Source organism: Homarus americanus, unplaced genomic scaffold, assembly GCF_018991925.1.
Source record: "Homarus americanus isolate GMGI-L3 unplaced genomic scaffold, GMGI_Hamer_2.0 scaffold49667, whole genome shotgun sequence".
Lineage (NCBI taxonomy): Eukaryota > Metazoa > Arthropoda > Malacostraca > Decapoda > Nephropidae > Homarus > Homarus americanus.
Window position 1 is genome coordinate 8,053,854 of NW_024738608.1, and position 26,450 is coordinate 8,080,303.

Genomic DNA, 26,450 nt, shown 5'->3' on the forward strand with positions numbered 1-26,450 from the left:
CCAAGGGAGAGTAAGAGAGGGAGGGTGAGAGAGAGAGCAAGAGTGAGGAGAGGGAGGGAGCGTGGTTGGTGCGGCAACGTTGGTGTCAACGCAGCCAAGTGGTGGAGGCGTGATCAACAGGCTTTTCTCCTGTACAACTCCGAGCTGACACAGCGTGTACACACCGCCTCCACTCCCTCCCCCCCATCACACCTCCTCTGACACCTCCACGGTCTATGACAATATCACCACACTATACTCAAGTCTCTCATTATCACCAGCTTGAGACTTTAAAACTCAATATCGCTCCAGACACCTCGAATTACCGCCAGTTTTAACGCCTTACAAAAAATATCACCCAAGACTCGCGCCTCTCACAAGCTATCACCTTCCTCAGCGCCTTCAAATTCCATGACAGTATCGCCCCTCCACACTCACTCCTCCTGCCATTTTCACCATCTTCACCTCCTTCAAATTCCATGACAGAATCACTATCACCCCTCCAAGCTCATGCCTCGCCCGGATTATTACCAGCTTTAGCGCACTCAGCTGACTTAGCTGTTAATGCTAGACCCATAATGTGGCTCACTAGACGGCAGCGGTAGTAGAGTGAGCCAGTACCATAGTTGTTATGTTCATGTACAGATCACCCTCCATTTTGACCTGGTGTGACCTGGATCTAGTGTGACCTGGACCAAGTGTGACCTGGACCAAGTGTGACCTGGACCAAGTGTGACCTGTGACCAAGTGTGGCCTGGATCTAGTGTGACCTGTGACCAAGTGTGACCTGTGACCAAGTATGACCTGGACTTAGTGTGACCTGTGACCTAGGGTGACCTGTGACCTAGGGTGACCTGTGACTTAGTGTGATCATACGAAATTTAGTGGAGATCTCAATGGCTTCCACAAGAAGATCACCCGTCCCTTTAAAACCGTCCTCCTGTCCCTTTAAAACCGTCCACCTTTCCCTTTAAAACCGTCCACCTGTCCCTTTAAAACTGCCGGTGGGTGGGTGGATCACTAGAGTATATCACTGTCTCTTAGCGCTCTCTCTCTCTTATCAGGTTGGCAGGGGTGACCTATATAAACTTGGGGAGCTATGTTCATTATCCACCAGTCACAGTTAATGTTGGTCCGCACACCCCGGCCGAGCTCTACCCATTTTTTTCAGGAGTAGGTTTAAAGGGAAAGGTGGGGGGGGGGCTGAGGAGAAGGAGAGGGGTAAAGGAGGAGGAGGAGGGGAAGGAGGTTGAGAGAGAGGAAGGGGTTGTTGAGAGAGGGGGATGCTGGGAGAGGGAGGAATGGGTGGAGAGAGGGGGAGGGGATGGGTGGAGAGGGAAGGAGGTTGAGAGAGGGGGGAGGGAGTGGTGGAGAGGGTCAGGAGAGAGGAAAGGGAAGAGGAGAAGGAGGAGGAGGTTGCAAGTGACAAAAGTGTCTGTAATGAAGGAGAGTTTCCACTCACTTCACCACTCCTTATTTACATAACTATTATTCCACCACCCAATTAACTACCACCAGTTACCACTCACCACCACTGAGCCACCACCACCACCCGCTAGCTAGCCACCTCACCACCACCAGTTACCACCACCACCCACTAGTTGCTCATCACTATCACTTAACACCCCCATTTAACATCGTCCTCATTTACCTCCTACCACCCATTTGTCATTACTACCCTCTCTCTATTTACCATTACATTGGCTCCTTCCATTTACCATTACTACCCCTTCCCCCATTTACCATTACTACCCTTCACCCCATTTACTATTACCACCCCCCATTTTACTATTGCTTTTCACCCTTCCCCATTTTACCATTAATACCTTTTCCCCATTTACTATTCACTAAATTCCCTTCCCCATTTTACCACCCCCTCAGCATGGGTGTATGGGTGGAGGGAGAAGTTGCCTGAAGGACAATATACGACAACAGCGCTTATAGTGTCGGGGACTAAAATTTTGTCTCTGTGTGTTGTTTGCCCAAGGGAGTGCTTGTGCTTGTGTATTGGGGTGTGGTGTGTTTGTGCATAGGTGTGTATAGAAAATAAAGTGTGGGTGTTTGTATAGGGTGGGGTGTTTAGTATGAAGTGGTGTTTGTGCATTGGGGTGGTGTCAGGCATGGGGTGTGGTGTTTGTGTATAAGGTGGGGGGTGTTTGTGTATGAAGTGGAGTGTTTGTGTATTGGGGTGTGGTGTTCGTGTATAAGGTGGGGGTGTTTGTGTATGGGGTGAGGTGTTCGTGTATGAGGTGGAATGTTTGTGTATGGGGTGAGGTGTTCGTGTATGAGGTGGAATGTTTGTGTATGGGGTGAGGTGTTCGTGTATGAGGTGGAATATTTGTGTATGGGGTGAGGTGTTCGTGTATGAGGTGGAATGTTTGTGTATGGGGTGAGGTGTTTGTGTATATGTATGAAGGTCCATGTTTGTTTGTGTTATGATAAATGCGTTGTTTGCGTGATAATCTATATGGAAAGAGTTGTTTGTTTTGGGGTATTGTTTGTGTGTGAGGAAAGTGTTTGTTTGCATGTGTGTATAAATGGATTATTTGTTTTATGGGGGTTGTGTGTGTGGAGGTGTTTGTTTTTTGTTTGTGTGTTTTTATATGTGTATACTGCATGTATATACAACCATTATTACGTACATGTACCACTAAACATTCATACACCTCATACATAAACCATTTATATGTGTATACGTGTATATTAAACATGTTTCTTCACACATGTTTATAAGTGAACCTTTAAGTATCTGTGTACGCGTATGTATGTATGTATGTATGTATGTATGTATGTATGTATGTATGTATGTATGCGTGTGGTATAGAATAAGGGCGGCAGGATAACAGAGGTGCAGGGCGTGAGGGATAATACCCGGACTCGTCATTGGATACCCCCTTTAGGGAGAGAGAGAGAGAGAGAGAGAGAGAGAGAGAGAGAGAGAGAGAGAGAGAGAGAGAGAGAGAGAGAGAGAGAGGTCAGGGATGGGTGAGAGATAGAGAAAGAGACAGACTAGTGAAAGAGAGAGAGAGAGAGAGAGAGAGAGGTGAGGGAGGGGACAGTGTGTCACGGCACTCAACTATAAACAAAACGACGCAATATACTGGGAGAGCAGGTGGTGAAGGGATGAGTGTGAGAGAGAGTGAGTGAGAAAGAGAGAGGGTGAGAAACAGTGAGATATTGGGAGAGAGTGAGAGGTTGGGAGATAGGGTGAGAAACAGTGGGAGATTAGGAGAGAGGAAGAGAAAGAGAGTGAGAGAGGGAAAGACACAAAGTGAGTGATTTGGAGAGAAAGAGAGAAAAAAGAGAGAGTGATTGAGAAAGAGTAAGCGAAAAAGAGAGAGAGAGAGAAGGGGAGAGAGAGAAAATTGAGAAAACAGAAAATGGAAATAGAAAAGTGAAAGGAAAGTTAAGAGAGATAGAGAGAATGAAAGAACGTTTAGAGTAAAAGAGAGGGATAAAGGAGAGAGAGAGAGAGAGAGAGAGAGAGAGAGAGAGAGAGAGAGAGAGAGAGAGTGTATGTGTAGCAATAGTGATAGGTAGTGCAGGGTGTTTTAAGTGCTACAAATGGGGAGGGGGAGGAAGGGGAATATGGAGAGCGGGAAGAGGGGAAGGAAGGGGAAGAAGAGGGAACTAACAAAGAGGAGAAATGGGGGAAACTAGTATAGTGAAGAGGGGAAGAGAGAGAGGAAAGAAGGAAGGAAGGTAACAGTGAAGAGGAGGAGAAGGGGGAACTAGGAGAATGAAGAGGGAAGAAGGGGGAACTAACATAAGTGGGAAGAGGCGAAGAAGAGAGAACTAACAAAGTGAAGAGGGGAAGAAATGAGAGAGGGAATAGGAAATAGGGAGAAAGTGGGGAGGATGGTAACTAAAATAGAGAGAGGGAAGAGAAGAGAGAGGTAACGTAGAGGGAAGAGGCACAGAAGATGATAATAAGAGACAAACACTTCACCATAAGGAACCATCATCACCGACATGGCCGACGATGTGAGATCTTCGGACAACATGGGGCAATTTTTTATTTTTCTTTCATTTCATTTTTTTGGGGGGGGAAATTATTCATATTTTCTCACTCTCTGTTTGTTTGTGTGTGTGTGTGTGTGTGTGTGTGTGTGTGTGTGTGTGTGTGTGTGTGTGTGTGTGTGTGTGTGTGTGTGTGTGTGTGTGTGTCTCTATATATATTTACTTATATATATAAAATTCTAAATTACTTTTCTTATTATTCCTGGAAATTAATCACCTTTCCTCATTCTTTTATTTATTTTTGTCATATTTATTTTATTTCTCATTTTTTTACTTCTATTTATTTATTTTTAATTTTTATGTAACCTTTTTTTTCTCATCTATGTACCCCTTTTTTAATTCTATTTTATATCTCATCCCTTTTTATATTCTTGTCATTTAACCTTTTCTAGATTTTCTTTTAAATAACCTTTTTTATTATCTTTTTAACACAAACTTTTTTATTTTCGTTTATTTTGTTTTTCTTTCTAATCGAGCACTTTTGTTTTATGTTTTATTTAAAGTTCCATTACTAGATTGCTGGGCTGTGTTTGTGTTTTGTTGTGCATTAAATCATTTCTCGGTCCACCTTTGTTGTCGTCGTTTGAGTCGCTTTGTGGACGAGTGCTGTGTGTCGTCGTCCGCCAGCCGAGGATGAGCTTTGTTCTCTCGTCTCTCGTCTTCGTCACCAAAATGTCCTTCTCCTCTTTTCCTCCTCCTCCTCCTCCTCCCTCTTCTTCTTCTCCTCCTCCCTCTCATCCTCGTCTTCTTATTCGTCTCCTCTTCCTCATCTACTCCCTCTAATCCTCCTTTGTACTGTAGTTCGAACCTCCAGCATGAACGCCGCTGTTGGGTTCGAATCCTGATCAACTGGTGCTAGGGTGAGTCTCTGTTACGTCGATGCTGGTTCGAATCCCAATACACCAGTACTCAGTTCCATTCCTGATACACCAGTACTCAATTCCATTCCTGATACACCAGTACTGAGTTCCATTCCTGATACACCAGTACTCAGTTGAAGCTGGAATATTCCTGTTACTTCAGTATTCCGGAAAAAAATGTATTTTTATTTGTTGCTTGTCTTTGTATTTCCTTGTCTCCTTTGTTTTATTACCTATTATTTGTTTTGATGGAAGATTGTGTTTGTTTCTTTGTTTCATCGCTGTTAGGGAGGGATTTACAGTTGTTTGTTGTTTGACCTTACATGTGGTGGAATTGAGTTACTTAATAGCGCTGGACTATCTTATGTTGTTTGCTTAATTTCTCTGTTTTTTGTTTTTCTGTTGTTTGCTTAATTTCTCTATTGTTTATTTTGATGTTTTTTTCATGTTTGTTTAGTTTATCTTTTATTGTGTTCTTGTTTGTTTTTTCCTTTGTTTGTGTTGCTGTGTTATACGTTATCAAGGATTGTCTTTATTGCTTTTATTTTACTCTTTGTTGTTCTTTGATTTGCTTTTGGTGGTTATTTTTACAGTGTTTTGTTGAATTGTTTTCCTAATTCAGTGTTGCCGTAGTGTTGCTGTAATGTTGCTATAATGTTGTTTTAGTGTTTTGTTACCTTCGTAGATTTTCTTAACCTTTGTATTTCATTTGTGTTGCAGCATTTTCTTATAGCATTACCACACAGCATTGTATTTCTCCTTCTCTCCGCCTTGGTGTTATTTTCCCCGTGTGTTTGAGTTTCTTCAGGTGGGTGTGTTGTGGTGGTGTGGCAGACTGGTCTGTTATCTCCCCTGGTAGACAAGGAGTAATAGTGGGAGAGGGAGAGGGAGAGAGGAGAGGGAGAGGGAGAGAGGGAGAGAGGAGAGGGAGAGGGATGGTCTAGGATTACAAAGTGGGAAGTGGGAGATTTTGGGGAGATAGGGAGAGAGAGAGAGAGAGAGAGAATGAGATATTGAGAGATAGGAGGAGGAAGAGAAGGATGATAGGAGGGAGAAGAAGAAGATAGGGCAGGAGGAGGAAATAAATTTGGTGGATAGAAAGAGACGAATTTGACAGATATTTCGAGGTATATGGAAGAAGAATGGGGAGGAGGAGGAAGGGGAAGAACAAAACCTTAGAAGGGAAAGAGGAGGAAGAAGGGAGGAGGAGGAGGAATAAGAAAAAAGATATTAGAAGGTCCGGAGTAGACAAGGAAGAGGAAGGAGAGGGAGAAGGATGTAAGAAAACAGGAAGAGGGAGACGAGGAGGGAGAGTAAGGGGGGACATTGAGAGATAGCAGGGAGAATAATGAGAGGATCAAGGGGTGGATCAGGGAGAAGAGTCAAGGGGAAGATGAGGGAGGGGACTAGGGGGAGAGAATCAAGGGAAGATAGGGAGAGATCAGAAGGGGAAGGACGAGATGAGGAGGGGATCAGGGGAAGATCAGAGAGGAATAGCAGGCGGAGGATCAAGGGGAAAAAAGATCAGGGAGAGTAGCGGGCGGAGGATCACGGGGAAGGAAAGGATCAGAGGGGGAAGGAGGGGATCAGGGGGGAAGGAGGATCAGGGGAAGATCAGAGGGGGGTAGCAGGTGGAGGATAAAGGGGAAGGGGGATCAGGCGGAAGGATGAGGAAATAGTGCCACTAGTTAAATATGGGGCCACAGTGACATCATTTGCATATCATATACATGCAAATAGCATTCATTGAGCCCGCGTCACTGGCCCCGGAAATTTCTTTGTTTTGTCGACTACTTCCTAATAGTGGCCTGGAGTATGGTGAAGCACGACACACACACACACACACACACACACACACACACACACACACACACACACACACACACACACACACACACACTTTCTTCTGTACGTCAGCTGGATATATGTATGAGGGAGAGAGAAAAAGAGAGAGAGAGAGAGAGAGAGAGAGAGAGAGAGAGAGAGAGAGAGAGAGAGGGGGATAGTTACACCACTGAACTTGACTCGACCTGGGTTACGAGATGCTCCTCCTCCTCCTCCTCCTCCTCCACCCCAGAAAATATATAAATAGTCCCGGTTAGTTATTTCTCAGTGACTGGTAAATTACTTGCTTCAGCCACTTTGCCGACATTGGGTTAAGGTGAGTGCCCTTCATCGTAGATAAACAGTGAGGTCAGGTCAGGTTAGGTTAGGTTAAGTTAGGTCGGATCTGGTCATTTTGGATAATCTAACATAACCTGACCTGACCTGACTTGACCTAACTTGACCCTAGTTTAACCTAATCTAACCTAACGTGATCTTAACTTAACCTGACATGAGAGAGTAAGGGGGGGGGTCAATGGAACAGGCGCTTAGCATCACCGACAGCGAGAGGTAATGCGAGGGAGGAGAGGAGGAGAGAGAAGAGAGAGTGGGAGAGAGCTGAAGGACTGGTGGGCAGCAGGTTAGGGTATAGCAGTGTGGCCCAGCAGGGTATGAGTGTGTCCCCGCCCACGTGCCCTCGCCAACCCGGGGCCAGGGCGGAGGCTCGTCTGGCCCTGTGAAGGAGGGGGAGGGGGTGAGGGTGAAGGGGGAGATTAGTCTAGTCGTGTGAAGGGGTGAGGGAGAAACCGGTCTGGTCCTTTAAGGGGGGGGGTGAGGGGTGGAAGGTGAGAAGCTTACGAGGGGGGAGATGAGGGAGAGATTACAAGGAGGGGAGAAGGGACAGGTGATGGGTTATTATGGGGAGGAGAGAGAGAGAGACCTTACTGGGGAGCTTGGAAGGGATGAAGAGACGAGCAGTGGGAGGGAGGGGTTATTGAAGGAGGAGGAAGCGGAGGAGAAAAGGCAGGTGAGGAGATGAAAGGCGTCACGAAGTCCTCCGGAATTTGCATAGAGAACCTTAAAAGGATTCCCAGGTGGTGATGTAGCTAGGTGTGTGGGGTATAGTGGAAGGCCATCTCAGTTCACCTACTCGACGGAACTCATTTTGTCAACAAGATTTATTTAGGTGAAATATACTCACTGGTTAGACAAATATTTAACCGAAAAGGACTCGCTGACCTAACCAAACTCATTGTTTCATCAACAACAGAATTAATTAACGACAAAAAACTCACTGCTTCATTGGTAGGGTCCATGAGTTCAACAAGAGAGTTCAACTGACTTAAGGACCTTGTTGAACGATGAGAACTCTCCGATTGACCAGAAGGTCCCATGAGTGCCACAGAAAACACTCATCCAACTCAAAAATAACTTCATTGACTCGACAAATTAATTCACGGAGTCACTAAGAAGAATCAACGACTCTCCCTGACTAAGTAGGGTTAGTAGAGGCGACTAATGAGTGAACAATGGGGCTCAGTGGGTCAAAGAGAGAGCTTTATGGGTCTTTTAGTGGAGATTTTTTGTACCTTCAAGAGCCCCTGTACAGCCCTTGAGCGATATAGGAACTCTATTGTGTTCTGCCCCTGGTCCCTTAGGGGTCTAGGTTGCCAATTGTCAGGGAAATCATACGCTCTTTTTTTTTATTCATATAGCAAAAAGAAAATAGATTGAGTGATCCCTTTTTAAAGACCTATTTTGAGAGTTAAAGCCTTGAAGTAAGAAATTTGTGTTCTTCTTAAACCAGGGTCTCGGGGTTCCTCTCAGGTACCTGCTAAGTTAACACGAGGTCCATGTAAGGGGTCTCCAAGGACGAGCTGCTGAGCCTCTTGATGATTTACCTCGGGGGTAGGCAAGGCAGGTTTACATTTGTTACTAGGCTTTGTGTTACGGTTGAAAAGTTAGTCCAAAGGCTCTCTTTCTTCTTCACCTCATTGTGTGTGTGTGTGTGTGTGTGTGTGTGTGTGTGTGTGTACACCGCAGCTGTACGACTACTTTTGAGCTTCCGTTGTAAAGTTTTTCGCTTGTTAAGGTTACGTTGGGGGCGGGGGAGACCTTCTCAACGATTACCTTCTAGTAATGTCTTGAATTGGGTTAATATAGGGTTTCAAGGGCCATGAACATTATTAAGCTGCGATTTTATTAAGCTTTTTGAGAGGCTTATAAGTGTGTATAAAGCTCCTTAACTCTCACCCTAGTATAAGACTCCTGCCTACACTCACCCAGACCCCCTGTTTACACCCTTGATTTAAAAGTAGTTTGATTCTTCGTATTTACACTTAAAATAGTTTGACACTTCACTTTAGCTGACTTACTCGGCTACAACAGACACCGCTCCATTATTTTCCCTGGGATTCATTTCCTGTTGTGACTGAGGAAAAAATTGAATTATTTTTTTTTTTGTAGCGATCGAGAAAAAAATTTTGCTTTCACATATAAGTGAAAATCAGGATTTTTCATATTTTTATTTGATCTTCTGTAACATCCGGGGTTTTGTTTTGTAATGTTCAAGAGAAAACCCAAGGGCTGGTGATTAAACCAGCTGTGACGTCACGGTAGGACAAGTTGTTAGATCAGCTATAACATCAGGACAAATGACTTGATCAATTATTATTATTATTATTATTATTATTATTATTATTATTATTATTATTTCAAACTGGGGAAGGAAATGTCATAAAGCACCACCCCCCTTCCACCCCCCTTACCCCCCTTTTCCCCCTTCCACCCCCCTTTCCTCCACCACCCCCTCCTTCCCCCACTACCCCCTCCTTCCCCCACCACCCCCAACTCCTCTACTGCCCCAGAGACGCTGCGGCAGCTGGTCCAATTAGTCTGGGGAAGGTGGTGGACCAGCCAGCTAATTTTGACCCTCATTGTGGAGGCTCGGGGTCGACCTGTGCACCTGGGGTCACTACGCCCGGCCCTGACGCTGAGAACATCTCTCTCTCTCTCTCTCTCTCTCTCTCTCTCTCTCTCTCTTATCCATACACACTTTTGCCGTTAAGAGAAAGTGCGGAAAAATTGTCCAGTGAAAATATAACAGATATAGTGAAAATGAGTTATGTTCACTATTTACTTGTAAGTGTAAATGACGCGATGAAAGTGAAAAATAATAATAATATTTGTTTCCAGGAAAATGTTGAGAAAATGAGGAAAGTTTTGTGAAATAAGTTTAAGTTTTTTTTCTAAATGAAGACAAAAATATCTTATGTCGTTTACAGTTAACAGGAAAATGATGAAGAAAGTGAGCCACGTTTAATTAAAGTTCAGGGAAAGTGATCCAATGTAAGTGAGGGGAAAGTACCGTACATGAGGAGAGTGAAGGGAAAGTGTCAGGCATGAGAGGGGAAAGTACCAGGCATAAAGAGAAAGTACCAGGCGTGAGAGTGAGGAGAAAGTACCAGGCATGAGAATGAGGGAAATTACCAGGCATGAGAATGAAGGAAATTACCAGGCATAAAGAGAAAGTACCAGGCGTGAGAGTGAGGGGAAAGTGCCAGGCATGAGGAGAGTGAGGGGGAAGTGCCAATGGCCCCCTGGTACACTAAATGTCATGAATATTCAGAGATAGAACGAACTTGTTACCACGATAATTCGCCTGTAAAATGTGTCATACAGTCACACCTAAACATTCTGGTGTCAGGTGTCATACAATCCCTAAACGTTCTGGTGTCAGGTGTCATACAATCCCTAAACGTTCTGGTGTCAGGTTGCGTATAATCCATAAACATTCTGGTAAAACTGTGAAACGAACAATTAACTCGTTCAGTACCTCGTTGGGTTAGGTTAGGTTAAGTTTAGTGAACTTTCTTTTGGGATGGGGTTAGGTTAGGTTAACTTTCTCTTGGGATGGGGTTAGGTTAGGTTAGGCTCAGTGAACTTTCTCTTGGGATGGGGTTAGGTTAGGCTAGGCTCAGTGAACTTTCTCTTGGGATGGGGTTAGGTTAGGTTAGGCTCAGTGAACTTTCTCTTGGGATGGGGTTATAATGAGGGTCTCAGTGTTGCAGTCTTGTAATATCGTAAAGCAAAACTTGAGAGATTTTAATGAGAACAAGATTGATGTGAGGAAACAAGTTGGGTAAAGTAGGTAAACCGCCGCCTTGCAACATGTTGATAAAGAGAGAGAGAGAGAGAGAGAGAGAGAGAGAGATTAAGTACAAATAGAATAATGGAGAGAACAAAAACAAAATCAATAAAATAACAACAACAAGAGATAAGATAAAACTGGGAAAAACTAAAAAAAACAAAAACAAAAGGTGAACAATCAGAAAATAAAATTGAGAACTTAAGAAATAACAAAAATAGAGAAAAACGCGAAAAAGAATATTCATGAAAAAGATGAATTAAACATGAGAATTAACAACAAGACGAGAAAAATTATAACTGGTGAAGTAAATAGGAAGAGGTGGAGAAGGTAGAGCAGGTGGTGGTGGTGGTAGTGGAAGAGGAGAAGGAGTAAGGTGATAGTGGTGGAGGTAAAGGTGGAAGAGAAGGAGGTAGAGGAGTAAGTGGAAGAGGAGGAGAAGGTGGTAAAAAAAAAACAACACTCGGGGTAAACAGTAAACAAAGGAGTAATTAAAACACGCGCGAGATGAAGAAGAGAAAAAAATAGAAACAACGAAAAGAAAAACAAAAGAATCGGAGAAAAGTACAAACAAAAACAGAGGCGGAATTAACAACTATACGAAAGAGTTGAAAAAAAAACAAGAAAACGAAAAAAAATAAATAAAAAAAACACCGAGATGGAAAAGCAAAAAGGAAAAAAAAACGTAAAAATTAATTAAAAATAATTCAAACAAAAACTAAGCAAAAAAAAAAATACAAAATAATTAAAAAAAAAAATAAGAGGAACAAAGAAAGAAAAACTAATTAAAAAAAATAAGCAAAAAAAAAATCAATAAAGAAAATAGTAAGAGGAAGAACGGAAAAAGAAAACGGGGTTAAACGTGGAAGGGGATGCGGTGATAATGGACTGTACCGAAGAGTGTATGTAATTCGTTGATGCATTCTGGCCGGCCTGTTATACCCCGCATCAGGAAGGTTATAGCAGTATTATAGTAGTTTATGGTGTTATAATGCGGTCGGCTGGTGGGCGAGGTAGCTGGTTTGTCGTGGTTTGTATTACTGTAAGTGTTGTGGTAGTCCTCATTGTGGCGTGGGTTTTTTTTCTTCCCAGATGGTGGTGGTTGTGGTTAGATGGTGGTGGTGGTGGTTCTCAGATGGTGGTGGTTGTGGTTAGATGGTGGTGGTGGTGGTTCTCAGATGGTGGTGGTAAGTAGTGATGGTCGTATTGTTAGATAGTCGTAGTGGTGGTGGTTGTCAGATGGTGGTAGTGGTTGGTGGTTTCGTAGATGGTGGTAGGTAGTGTTGGTAGTGTTGTCAGATTGTGGTGGTTGTGGTCGTGGTATTTTCAAATAGTGGTGGTTTTCGAGTAGAGACGTAGGGGGGTCGTTGTTGTGTGGTTGTAGTGGTAATATCGTTTTGTGTTTCAATGTGTTGTAAAAGTGTTTGTTAACTGTTTAGGTGTTGTAGGAGGTTTGTTGTGCATATGTTGTTGTTGTGATGATTTTAATTGTTGTTTTTGTTGTGGTGGTGGTTGTTTGTTTGTTGTTGTTGTTGTTGTTGTTCTATTAGTCTTAGTGTAATCCTAGTATTGTTAACCTGTTTGTCTAGTATTGTAACCCTTAATACTTTAGTCCTGGCAGTTCTAGTATTGTAGTCTTAGTAGCCCTAATTCAGTAGCCCAGTAATCGTATTATCACAACCCTGTAGCCCTTGGGTATAAGCTGGCAGGTGAGTGGCTGTGGGCGTGATGACGTCAGAGTGACTCACCACAAGCCCCGCCCACCTCCACAGGGTCGCGATTTAGTAATATTGGATCCTGTACTGCCGCCCATCCCTCACTACCCACAACCCGCTGTGCGATGTTCTCCTCTTCCCAGTGTGAGCGACAGTGAAATAATTATCCACAATCCTTTGCGCGATGTTGTGAGAAAAAGCTTGGAAAATCTCAGCTAGGTTGTGGAAAAATAGGAAGGAATTCTTTGTGATGTTTGTGAAAAAGCTGTGAACTATTTACTTATCGGCATCCTGAATCCTTGTCAGGACGAGAAGCATCGAAATCCTTTTTCTTATCCTGAACCCTGTGTGCGATGCTCTTTTGTTTCCCTGTAAGGGAAGTGATATATTTACTTAATCGTGAATCCTCTCTGCGCGATACTCTTTTGTTTTGCCGTGAGAGGAAGTGAGGTGTTTTACTTATTCCGAACCTTCTGCGCGATGGTCTTTTGTTTCGACGGGAGATACGAGGGACTATAAACTACTCCAAGACGCAGACAATGCACCATACTCTTTTGTGTTGACGTGAAATGCAAGAAGGTGCAAAATGAGGCACATATACACAACGCGCGATCCCATCCGGTGTTGATAATAGATGCAACGCAATACTCCATTACCCACAACTCTCCACGCTATGCTCATTTGTCTTTGTATAAGTGACAAGAAGATGTAAAGTGATGAGGATGCATAATGTGTCGTGTTTTTTTGTTTTCTTTTGACTTGAAATGGAAGGCGATTTGCAACAACTAATAGAGTGAGTAGCTCTCTTGGTTGACTTAAATAAAGAGCTGTGTTTAAAGTGATAGAAGTAGTTATGTGTTTTATTTTTCAAGTTAGAGTTACAGTATTTTAGTTTGTAAATTACAAGAGGTAGTTGTTAGAGTTACAAAGTAAAAAATGTAGTTTTAGTCGTACTGTATATAAAGTATTAGAGGAAGCTGAAGAGTTAGAGCACCAGAGGCAGTTTGGGAGTAGAGTCTGTACTTGGTCCAACATTCCTGTTGGGTGGAGCTAAAACTCACCCCGGCCAGATCTTTAACGCGAATATTAAAGGTCTGGTGCCTGTGTGTGTGCTTGTGTGCGCGTGTACATACGCACAGTGTATATATATATATATATATATATATATATATATATATATATATATATATATATATATATATTGTATATATATTCTGAAACGTACTGTATATGCATGCATATTAACTTTCGTGAAAAAGGATATCATCCAATACAGGATTTAGCAATATATTTCAAAATTACTTTTCGCTATAAAAAATATAATACTATGCAAAAATAAATTGAAAGATTTTTTATGCAAAGATTTTTTTCCGTTTATTTTCGTACAACTTTCACCGGATACGTCTTTTGATGAATAAAAAAAAAATACAAAATTAATTTTTCTTGGTCGGGCGTCAGCAGGTGGGCAGCCGAACACCGCTGAGGCCAACACAAACGACCAGTAATGCTCCACCTGGTTATTAATTCTCGATGAGCATCTCTGAAGGAAATTAAAGAGTCATGGGCTAATTTCCTCAGCCGGATTATGACTGTGGAATTCTGCCATATTTACCGTGACCTAACTTATCCCGGGGCTGACCTGCCTTATCTCTCCCTACCCACACTCTTCGCCCTGTTGCAAGATCATTATGGATTTGTTGATACGTGAACTTGTAGAAGGGAACCCGTACCTTACTTGTCCAGACCTGTACTGTACTTGTCCAAATATGCATTGTACGCTTCCTGCGCCCTGTACACCCTATACAGTGTACTGTAATGTGTACAATATGTGTTCAGATGTGTACCAATTTACTAGAGATGTTATGGAAAGTACCATTATGTTATAAACGTTCATATATTCACCATACGTGTCCGTACCTGTGTTGTATGTGTACAAACATGTCCACCTTTGTGTACTTGTAGACAATTGTTTACATATACACGTTCGTACACACTACTCTACACTTGGTCGTGTAATAACTCCCCTTGGTAAATATTGACACTGTACTCATGCACACTTACATTTGTGTACACACGAGACTATGTATAATCGCATCCATGTGTACATTCATCTCTGTACACTCCTGTCACGTTACACACTAGTAGCTATTTACTCACATGTATGTACACAGACGGTCATACGTACCTGTGAACCCCCCCTCTCCCACACACACACGAGCAACCAAGTGGAACTTTAATTGTCGTGTACACATAGGTTCATATGTCTATGTCATTTAGACACGCTCGTTTGTAGATGTCATACAGACACACGCCCATATGCATTTGCCATGTCCACAAGTCAACAGAAGCTCAGAGGTGTGCAGTAATACATTACCATTTACGCAAACACTCGTACATTTTAATGTACATATACACTCAAGTGCTCACATCGTGCACACACAATCTTGTACTCGTATGTATGTTTACACACGCCCACATACATATAAACCCAGGTAGTGGTACACCCACACGCCCAGCGAGGCGCGTTACACGCACGGCTATCTCCTGAGCTAATGTACACCACGATAAATTAACTCACAAAAAATTCCAGGTACACTCCAGCTCTCTTTTCTTCATATTTTCGTTTTTTCCTGTCGTTTTACCTTTTGAGAGAGAAACAAGAGAGAGAGAGAGAGAGAGAGAGAGAGATTTCGGGTATCAGGCACTTAGGACATAAACAATCACTAGGGGACAAAATATGATCTTAGATTCCCAAGTAACTCCCTAGATAAGAACCCTGTGCTATGAAGGTAACTTGACCTGACCTGACCTAACTTTAGCTACCCTAACCTGACCTGACCTGACCTGACCTAACCTAACCTTATCAACCCCTACCCTACCCTGAACGAGGACACCGGTTGTATGGGAGGTGGTACAGACCATTCCTTCCCCATCAAATCCCCTCAATACAGGAGTGGTGTAAAGTGATAGGCTCTGAGAAGTCGTGTGCTGCCTGACTCAGAATGAAAGTTGCTGACATTGAGAACGCCATAAAAATGTTCTTATATGAGAGACGAAGGTAATAAAATTTTGTGGGAATCATCTGGAGAATATTAGGTGAGTTTATTTTACCTGATGACTATATAACCTTAACCTAACCTAATCTAACCTAACCTAACCTAACCTAACCTAACTTCATGCCTACCTAACCTAATGCTAACCTAACCTAACTTAATGCCTACCTAACGTAACTTAACTTGATGCCTACCTAACCTAATGCTAACCTAACCTAACTTAATGCCAACCTAACCTATCCTAACCAACACCCTAACGCTAACCTATCCTAACCAACACCCTAACGCTAACCTAACCTAACCTAATCTAGTCGCAATTAACAACATCTTGTGTATATCTTAACTACCCAGAGAATTAACTACTGTAATCACACGAATAATTAGCCAAATATCACGTGTTAGTAAAGTAATTATATCCACTCTGATTGGTTAGTTACCTATTTAGGATACTGGTTACGTATTAGGATACTGGTTACCTATGTCGACTACGAAGGTGAGAGGGTTTTGAGAATATACAAATGTATGCAAATTTACTTCAACCCTTTTTTGTGTGATGAAATTTACACATTTATTTTGCATTTATGGGGAAGATTTTGTGTCTTTTGATGGTGTAATTAATGATGGTGTTTTTGTTTATTTTTGTGTTTTACTGTTTGTTGTTCTTTATAGTGTGTGTATGTGTGTGAGAGAGAGAGAGAGAGAGAGAGAGAGAGAGAGAGAGATAACTTAAGAAAATGAGAGAGATTTTCAGGAGGAGAGAAAGAGTGATTAAAAAGATGGAAGGGGATTTAGAGTGACTGGAATGGAGAGAGAGAGAGAGAGAGAGAGAGTGAGTTATAATGCTGGAATTAAGAGAGAATGAAAACGAGTTGAGTAGAAAGTGACATGAAGGAAAAGGAATAGAGAGAGAGAGAGGGGGGGAAGGAATAGAACCAGCACTAAGACGAGAAGAGGAGAGAAAGGAATGAGAGAGAACGAGATAACAGTGAGAGAAAACGATAGAAAGAGAACAAAACAAAGAAATTAGAGAACGAAGAAAGAACGAAAAAACGAGAGAGAGAGATTAAAAAGCCACATTAACTAGGACATACTATAAATATGCCTGGACACAACACTTGGGTGCAGCCGACACAAGGTGGGCGTCGCCGACTTACTGGACAGGTGTTGCGGAATCTGCAATGTGGCGGCTCTCTCTGCTCTCTTTCCTCTCTCTCTCTCTTTTCGTTGGGACTGTCGTTATTGGTGTTAGTATTATTATTAATGTGTGGCTGGTATTGATAGCGTGTGTGTGTTGACTATTGTGTGTGTGTGTGTGTGTCATCCGGCCCCGGCATTCGACATATTATCCATAAATACTCGACATTTCAACCCAAAGTACTCGACATTTTATCCATAAATACTCGACATTTTTTTATCGTGTTGGTCGTCACAGTTTGTCCACTCGTCTGTCACCAGCCATTACTGTTTACTCGCGCTGGCAATACTTGTGTCCAGCTTTTTGTATTTTATGCCAGTTGTTTACACTGTTGTTTTTGTAATGTTGTTTGTACTGTTTTTGTTTACACTTGTTGTTTGTACTGTTTTTGTTTACACTGTTGTTGTTTACACTGTTGTTGTTTGTACTGTTGGTGTTTTTACTGTTTATATTTACACAGTTGATTTTTACGATTTTTTTTGCAGTGTTTACAGGATGTGTTTGCCACGTACTAATTGGTCGATTTCTGCGGGTTGTTAACTATGTGTTTACAGGGAGTTTACAATGATTAGTTTATACTGTAGTGTTGCTAACTGAGAGAGAGAGAGAGAGAGAGAGAGAATAACAAATAAGAAAGTTATAAATAGAAGGAGAAAGAGATGAAGTTTTTCGTTCATATCTCTTAAAAAATGCGAGGCTTTTCATAGTGTTTATATTCTCATGTGTCTCAAAGTTCTCCTCCTGCAATATCTCCTCTGCTGCAGCGCCTCCTCTCTGTGCCTCTCCCTCTTGTGTCTCACCTGGAGACTTCTCATCTCATCTCCTTTACTGTCTCTCGCATTAGCTCGCATCTACCTTACTCCTACCAGAATCTTTTATTATCTTCCCTCACCATTTTTCATCATATTTCATGTCTCTTAAAAATAATCTCTCCCCCCCCATCTTTCTCTATCTCTCCCCGACCATCTCTTAGAATTATCTCTTATGTATATCTCTTCATCAGTGCTCTTCCCTACATTAAGAACCTGCTGCCATATTTCTCACGTCTCTTAGTATCTCTCACTACCATCTCTCATATCTCGCATCCTTACCATGTCTCTCACTATCTCCCCTTCCCTTAACATTTCTTTCCTCCCACTATCTCTCACGTCTCTCAGCATCTCTCACTATCTCGCATCCTATACCATGTCTCTCACTATCTCCCACTCCCTGAACATCTCTCCCCTCCCACCATCTCTCACGTCTCTCAGCATCTCTCACTATCTCGCATCCTATACCATGTCTCTCACTATCTCCCCTTCCCTTAACATCTCTTTCCTCCCACTATCTCTCACGTCTCTCAGCATCTCTCACTATCTCGCATCCTATACCATGTCTCTCACTATCTCCCACTCCCTGAACATCTCTCCCCTCCCACCATCTCTCATGTCTCTCAGCATCTCTCACTATCTCGCATCCTGCTCATGTCTCTCACTATCTCCCACTCCCTGAACATCTCTCCCTCCCACCATCTCTCATGTCTCTCTCAGCATCTCTCACTACTATCTCATGGTCACGCCTCAAATATTTTCCCTCTGAGATAGACACAATTTCTCCCGCAGTTCTCACTCTTATTTCCCTGCCATCATTCCATGTGTGCTTGTCAGGGCTGTTTCTCTCCTGACCCTTGCCAGTTATTCTCTCTCCTGTGTGTGTTGGATGATGGTGTTTATTTGTACCGGATATATGTTTGTTTTTGTTGTTGTTGATGTGTGTAAATATGTGTCGTGTGTGTGTGTGTGTGTGTGTGTACTTGAATTTGACGGTTTATATGGGTGTGTTTGTATGTATGTCTGTCTGTGCGTGTGTGTATTTGTATGTCTGTATGTCTGTCCTTGTGTATGTTTGTGTGTGTGTGTATTTATATCTATTTGCGTCTAACCTAACCGGATAATCGGATAATTGTCGAAGTTTCGGATAATTTAAACCGAGTACCGAATACCTTCATAACATTTTGAGATTTAAATCAATTATCCGGAACCAATAACCGTTCATCCGAAGGTTTTAACCGAATATCTCCTTTTCTGCCATCTCTACCTGCCATCTTCCCCTGCCATCTCTCCCTGCCATCTCTCCCTGCCATCTTCCCCTGCCATCTTCCCCTGTCATCTCTCCCCACATCTCTCCCCTGCCATCTTCCCCCTGCCATCTCTCCCTGCCATCTCTCCCCTGCCATCTCTCCCCTTACCATTTCTCCCTCACATCTTCCCTCACATCTCTCCCCTGCCATCTCTCCCCCTGCCATCTCTCCCCACATCTTCCCCTGTCATCTCTCCCCGGCCATCTCTCCTCAAGCATCTTCCCCTGCCATCTCTCCCTGACATCCTTCCTGCCATCTCCCCTGACATCTCCTGCCATTTTCCCCCACATCTCTCCCCTGCCATCTTCCCCTGCCATCTCCCTACCATCTCTTCTGCCATCTTCCCCTGCCAACTCTCCCCTGTCATCTTTCTCCCCTCACATCTCTCCCTGCCATCTCTCCCCACATCTCTCCCCCCTGCCATCTCTCCCTGCCATTTTCCCCTGCCATATCTCTCCCCCTGCCATCTTCCCTGCCATCTCTCCCTACCATCTCCCTGCCATCTTCCCCCTGCCATCTCTCCCCTGCCATCTCCCCCTGCCATCTCCCTGCCATTTTCTCCCCTGCCATCTCTCCCTGCCATCTTCCTTGCCATCTCTCTCCCTACCATCTCTCCCTGCCATCTTCCCCTGCCATCTCTCCCTTGCCATCTCTCCCCTGCCATCTCTCCCCTGCTATTTTCCCTGCCATCTCTCCCTGCCATCTCCCCTGCCATCTCTCCCCTGCCATCTTCTCCCCCGCCATCTCTCCCTGCCATCTCTCCCTGCCATCTCTCCCTGCCATTTTTTTCCCCTGCCATCTCTCCCTGCCATCTCTCCCTGCCATTTTCCCCTGCCATCTCTCCCTGCCATCTTCCCCGGCCATCTCTCTTATAATCTTCACCTAATTAATACGACACTGATTGATTTTCAAGCTTAACGAACACAGTGAACAAGGAAGTGAACACAGTGAACAAGAAAGTGAACACAGTGAACAAGGAAGCGAACACAGTGAACAAGGAAGTGAAAACGATGAACAAGGAAATGAACACAGTGAACAAGGAAGTGAACACAGTGAACAAGGAAGTGAACACAGTGAACAAGGAAGTGAACACGGTGAACAAGGAAGTGAACACAATGAACAAGTGAACACGAGGAACAAGTGAACACGAGGAACAAAAAAAATAGATAACAAATAACAGTTCATCGGCCTTTTCCAAAGTCTTGTCCAGCCTGGTTAGTCGAGTTACTTGAAGGGGATAACGTGAGCCGTATACTTTGAAGGGGATAACATGAGCCGGATACCTTGAAAATAGTAACTTGAGCCGGATACCTTGAAAGGGGTAACTTGAGCCGGATAACTTAAACGGATAACTTTAGCCGGATACCTTAAAGGATATCTTGAAGGGGATAACTTGGTCCGGGTACTTTGAAGGGGAGTAACTTGAGCCGGCTGGTAACTTGAGCCGGGAGTCAAGGTGGTGAGGGCGGGAGTAATGACAGTCGTGGGCCTATATGTGACACGCCCCTTACTGCCCGCTTACTACCTGGGGAGGAAGAGGAAGAAGGAGGAGGAGGAAGAAGGAGAAGGAGGGAGGAAGAAAGGGAGGGGAGGAAGAAAGGGAGGAGGAGGAAGAAGAAGGGGAGGGGGAGGATGAAAGGGAGGTGGAGGAAGAAGGGAAGGAGAAGGAGAGGAGGGAGTAACAGGGAGAGGAAAAGGAAGCGGGGAGGAGTAATAGGAAGGAAGAGAGGAAGAAAGGGGGGAAAAGAAGAAGAGGTGAAAGAGAAGAGGATGAAAGAGAAGAGGAAAAGAAGTAGGAGAAGATGAAAGAACAGGAGTAGGGAATAATGGAGATACAGAGAAATAAAAGGTGGGAGGAGGAAGAAGAAGAAGAACAATAGGTTATTAAAAAAAGTGGAATAACGAGGAAGTAGATGATATTACAGAAAAAGAAACAGTGAGAAATTTGATGATTGAGAAACAGGGGGAGGAAAGAGAAGTATCAATAGAAGGAAATAAGGAAAGACACGCGGGGAAAATATAAGAATAAACGAGAGAGGAAGAAAAGTATAAAAGGAAACAAGATATAAAGGAGAAGAAGGAATAATGAAGAGGAGGAAGAGAAAAATGAGAAGAAGGAGAAAGAGAAGAAGGGAGAAGATTGAGAAGAAGGAAAAGGAAGAGGAAATGCCCCACCAGTTTAAATGTTTAAATATACAAAAGTAGGAAGAGGCAAAAGGAGCAACAATAAAAGGAAATTGGAATAAAGAGAAAAAAAACGAAAAAGCAAATTAAAAGAAAATGGAGAATGACAGTAATGGAAATGGGAGAAGGAAACAGAGACAATAATAATGGTAGAAGTGAATCTGTTTTTAAGATTTTGTTGGTCACTTTACTTTATCCATTCTCTTTTTCTCTCTTCTCCATTCTCTTCTCTCTTCCCTTCTCTCCTCCATTCTCCGTCTTTCTCTTCTCTATTTCTCTTCTATTTTTCGTTTTTTCTTATTTTTTCCATTCTCTCTTCTCCATTTTTTCTCTTCTCTCATCCATTCTCTTCTTTCTCCTCTCCTCTCTCATTTTTTCTCTCTTTCATCCATTCTCTATTCTCTCTTCTCTCTTCCACTCTCTCTTCTCTCCTCCCCTCCATTTTCTCTTCTCCATTTTCTATTATCTCCTCCATTCTCTCCTCTTCCAGCCATTCTTTCTCCTATTTCCTCCATTCTCTCTTATCTTCTCCATTCTCTTCTCTACGATTCTCTCTCTTCTCCTCCTTCATCCATACTCTTCTAATTTTGGTTCTGGTCGATAATTCTGAAGATTAAATCTGTATTTTTCTTAGATTAACGTTGTGTGTGTGTGTGTGTGTGTGTGTGTGTGTGTGTGTGTGTGTGTAAGTTTATCATCTCACACATGTTGTTGTTGTTGTTTTATTATTGTTGTTATTATCATCATCTAGCTGTTATCTATGTCGCAAGGCAGAATTATATCATGTTCCTGTAATAATCTATAATCATAAGTTGTATCTTGACCAAGTATAATCGTCTTACAGCCAGAAAGAAATTATACACGTCTGAGGTTTACCAAAATATATTATTATACAAACATCTATGATTACGTTTTGGCAATAGTTTAAATTATACAAATATACCTGATTAACCTTTAGAAACTGTAGGTAAATTCACGAGTAAAAAAAATGTGTCAAACTTTATATCTATCATTACTGCAGAAGAAATTGACACGAGTATACACATGTTGGCAGGATTGTCAGTGTGAAATAGGTACAAATTAGGTGTTGCCTTCTGGTAATTTCAACCTCGAAATACTTTTACCCAACCTTGACCTATCAGCGAGGGAGAAAGAAAAAAAACCGAGATGTGATTGGCTGCGTTCCTTGCTCTGATATCCTTGAAGTCGAGAGCCGGTGAAGCCATAGATATATTACCCAAATAAGGGTAATAATACCTTCGAAATTTCAAACCCATAAATACCTTTCCCTAACCTTGACCTATCAGCGACGTAGAAGGAAAAAGACAAAAGTTGTGATTGGTGCGTTCCTTTGTCTGATTTCCCAGGTGTGGAGAGTTCCAACTTGGTTTATTGGTGTAGTTGGCTAATCATTGGTGCCATTGTTCTGACGTGTCCGGCCTCCCTCGCGGTTCTGTCCTCCTAACCACCGCAAAATGTGAGTTCCTCTTCTTGCTCCCATCCAGTTAGATGACTTCCATTATTTGTCTTAATGGTGTGTGGTGGTGATGTGCTGGTAGTGTGTCAGTGAGTGTTGGTGGTGTGTACTCAGGGTGTGTTGGTGGTGTGTATTCAGGGTGTGTTGGTGGTGTGTATTCAGGGTGTGTTGGTGGTGTGTACTCAGGGTGTGTTGGTGGTGTGTACTCAGGGTGTGTTGGTGGTGTGTATTCAGGGTGTGTTGGTGGTGTGTATTCAGGGTGTGTTTGTGTGTTATCCTATTGCTTGACGTTGATATTGTGTTACTGTTTATAGTTGGAACACAAAAGCAAACACTATTATTAAAAGCACTGGGAGAACAGAGGAAGGTAAGCAAAACCAAACTCAACATCCACCAGCTACAGCACGACAGTTATGGAAGTATCCGTCGGTGCTTCCAGACAGTCTACTCCACACAGTAGGGAACAGCACCTGGCCTATCGTAAATGGGGCGGCCCGGCTGCATTTGATAGCATAGTAACAGTCTCTCGTGTGTGATGTATAGTGGCGGGTATACTCCTTGAGAGATGAGAAACAAACCCCTTGAAACACGGCGCTACAATATCCTACTGCACCATTTCCCCGTACTTGCTGGAATGGCATACCTGTGCGTGTGGCTATACGTGTACGTGGCCGTGTAGGTGTGTGTCTATTTGTGTGTACGTAGCCATGTGGGGGGGTGTGTGTGTTTGTACGTTAGGCCACTTCCCGGGATCAGAAACGGCGGCACGGGGCGATAGTTCCGTGGCCGAGCGATGCGGCAGCTTTAAGACATTGGGCGAACGTCTTGCTCAACGTGAAGACCTGTTTCAGGACTCCCCCGAGGCCGGCGTCTTTAGCGACCTTGGGATGTACAAACCCTGCCGCTTTTTTTACCCCCACCAACCTCAACCCCCACCTCTCCCTTCTCTTCCTCCCTCTCACCCCTCCCTCCCTACCTTCTGGCTGCCCGTACGAGGCTGGATTAAACCCGACCATGAGCACTTGAATGGTTCTCTTCAGTTATTTTCTTTGGCAAGTCAGTTCATTAGCGTTATTTTTTTTTGTTCTTTATCCCGGGGTTGAAGTTGGTCAGGCTAGGTATTGAGGTTTGGTGGACTGGAGGGAGGGAGAAGGACAGGGGGAGAGAGGGGTTAAGGGGTGGGGAGAGAAAAGGAAGAGAGAGAAGGGGAGAGAGGAAAGGGGAGGGGGGGAGGGATGGTACAGGAGTGGTCTAGAGCCGTCGGTCAGTGGCCACAAGAACACAAGACAGCAAATTTATTTTACTAAATCTTGTGAGTTTTAGTTCTGGCGCGGGTTAGGTATTGGACTGTGAATTTTGTCCAATTGTTTTGACCAATAGATTTGACCATTAGTTTTGACCACTGGATGTAACCATTAGCCTCCCATACACAGTCTCAGGTTGGTCGTCTCTGTAACCTGGACATATTTATTGATCATTATATTTTATCTTTGTGATATACAGCTGTCATTCTTTACCTTTTCTGATGGGATTTTTACTCTCTCTCTCTCTCTCTCTCTCTCTTTTAGTGCCTCATTTTGTGTGTGTGTGTGTGTGTGTGTGTGTGTGTGTGTGTGTGTGTGTGTGTGTGTGTGTGTGTGTGTGTGTGTGTGTGTGTTTTCACCTGTTGCACCAATTGCTCAGCCGCCACCCGAAAGTTCCTCAGCAGAGAGATATGACCCACCAACACACTACCGAGAGAGAGAGAGAGAGAGAGAGAGAGAGAGAGAGCTGGAGCACTGGTCGAATATAGTGTGTAAATTAACGTCTTTTCTATCTTTTTTTTCTTGTTATTATTCTTTCTTTAAATTCGTTCATCCTTTCTTCCTTTCTCTAGTTTTTGTTTTCTTTAATTTTTTGTTCTTACTTTAAATTCCTTTATTTTTTTTGTTTTTGCTTTAATTTCATTCCTTTTCTTGAGTTTAATTCTTGCATTATTTTTTTTCTCTTTACATCTTTAAATTTGTTCATTCGTTTTTCTTTCCTTCTTTCTTTAAATTCAGTCATTTGTTTTAGTTTTCTTCTGTTTTTCTAGTTGTTTCTTCATTGCCTTTCTATTTCATTATTTCTTCTTTTCTTCTTCGTTATCACAGGATGGCCCAAATTCCCCCGTAATTTAGGAAAATGTCTCAGGCGGCTTTAAATTTATTTTATTTTAGGGAGGGGAAAAATTAGTTTCTGGGCGATGGAGATATTTTATTTCCCCTCTGACACTGAGGTGGGAGTTATGGGCCTATGGTGAGGAGAGAGAGAGAGAGAGAGAGAGAGAGAGAGAGAGAGAGAGAGAGAGAGAGAGGGGGGGACTTGCCACTTGCTTGTTTTAGTGTCACTTACCTCTCACCCCCAGCCTCTTACCTCCTGCTTCCTGCCTCTTACCTCCTGCTTCCTGCCTCTTACCTCCTGCCTCTTACCTCTCACCCCCTGCCTCTTACCTCCAGCCTCTTACCTCTCACCCCCTGCCTCTTACCTCTCACCCCCTGCCCCACTCCTCCAGCCTCTTACCTCACCCCAGCCTCTACCTCCAGCCTCACCTCTCACCTCCGCCTCCACCTCCTCACCCCTGCCTCTTACCTCCAGCCTCCCCACCTTCACCCCCCTGCCTCTACTCCAGCCTCTACCTCAATCTCTTGCCTCTACCTCTCACCCCCTGCCTCTACCTCCAGCCTCTACCTCCTGCACCCCCTGCCTCCCATACCTCCTGTCTCTACCTCCTACTTCCTTCAAGGCTCTACCTCCAGCCTCCTTACCTCGTACCTTCCTGTCTCTAACTTCTTCCAAGGGCTTGACATTTTGAGAAAACTGCATTACCTCTGTCCTCCTCTCGGTCTCTGTGGCTCAGCAAGCAAAACACCAGGTTTCTATTGTCGCACTAGAGACCATGCATACGTTCTCTGCAATAACGTTAATGTGGAAAATAACAAGAGTGTGTGTGTGTGTGTCTGTGGTCTGGTGAAGGTCCATTAGGAGAACTGGAGGTATTCCACGTATTCTGAAAGCTTCTGCAGTCTGGAGGCGGCCAGTTGGCTCTCTCCGCATCACACACACACTCACACACACACACACACACACACACACATATACACACACATATATATTGATCTTAGGAGACACCCAGAACACAACCAGTAGAATATGTTAACACACCAACTACAATGGATATTCACGGGAGCTACAGCGTATATACACAGCAACGGTCCAGGTATACATTAACTGGAATGGCCGGGTGTATAGACTGGAATATCGGGAATAGAGTCTGGAATAGTAATATGTGCAGACTGTAAGAGCAGCATTCCAGCTTCTCTTCCCTTGGGGGCAGCTAACACGCCTGTACTGTATATGTTGTGTATGTGTGTGCTTGGTGTTGATAGTGTCATAATGCACGTCTTCTCATATTGCAGTGCCATACTATAGTGCCATGTTGTAGTGCCATATTACACTTCTCCACACTATAACGCTATAATATAACAGTAAACTATAGCGCCATTCTAGTGTACAGTGCCTCAGTACATTATTACACACTATAGTATCATAATATAGCACTATATTTCACTACAATGCCACAGTACTGCACTCCATTGCACTATACTTCATCACCCCACTAGTACACCACTTTATGCTACAGCACTGTATTACGGCACCACAACACACCACACTTTAGCACTACTCCACGGCGCCACTCTACATCACACTACACTATACCACTACTACACATTCATGCTCTTTACACCATACCAGACCATATCACTACACTTTCACATCACCACAATACAACAACACCACCTCGATGACACTATGAACACAACACAAACACATTCTAAACAATACAACACAGTCACAA

At 43.3% G+C, this 26,450-nt stretch overlaps 1 protein-coding gene across 1 annotated transcript in view; it reads right to left on the minus strand.

Moving 5' to 3' along the window:
- Window positions 1-8,077, minus strand: part of LOC121874172 (GATA zinc finger domain-containing protein 14-like) — a 65,098-nt gene extending 57,021 nt beyond the window's left edge. Inside the window, exons 1-2 of the mRNA XM_042378159.1 lie at window positions 7,979-8,077; window positions 643-749 (exon numbers count right to left, since the gene is read on the minus strand). Coding sequence (XP_042234093.1) covers window positions 643-749; window positions 7,979-8,077 — 206 coding nt within the window. The remainder of the gene's footprint in view (window positions 1-642; window positions 750-7,978) is intronic.
- Between the last annotated feature and the right edge of the window lie 18,373 nt (window positions 8,078-26,450).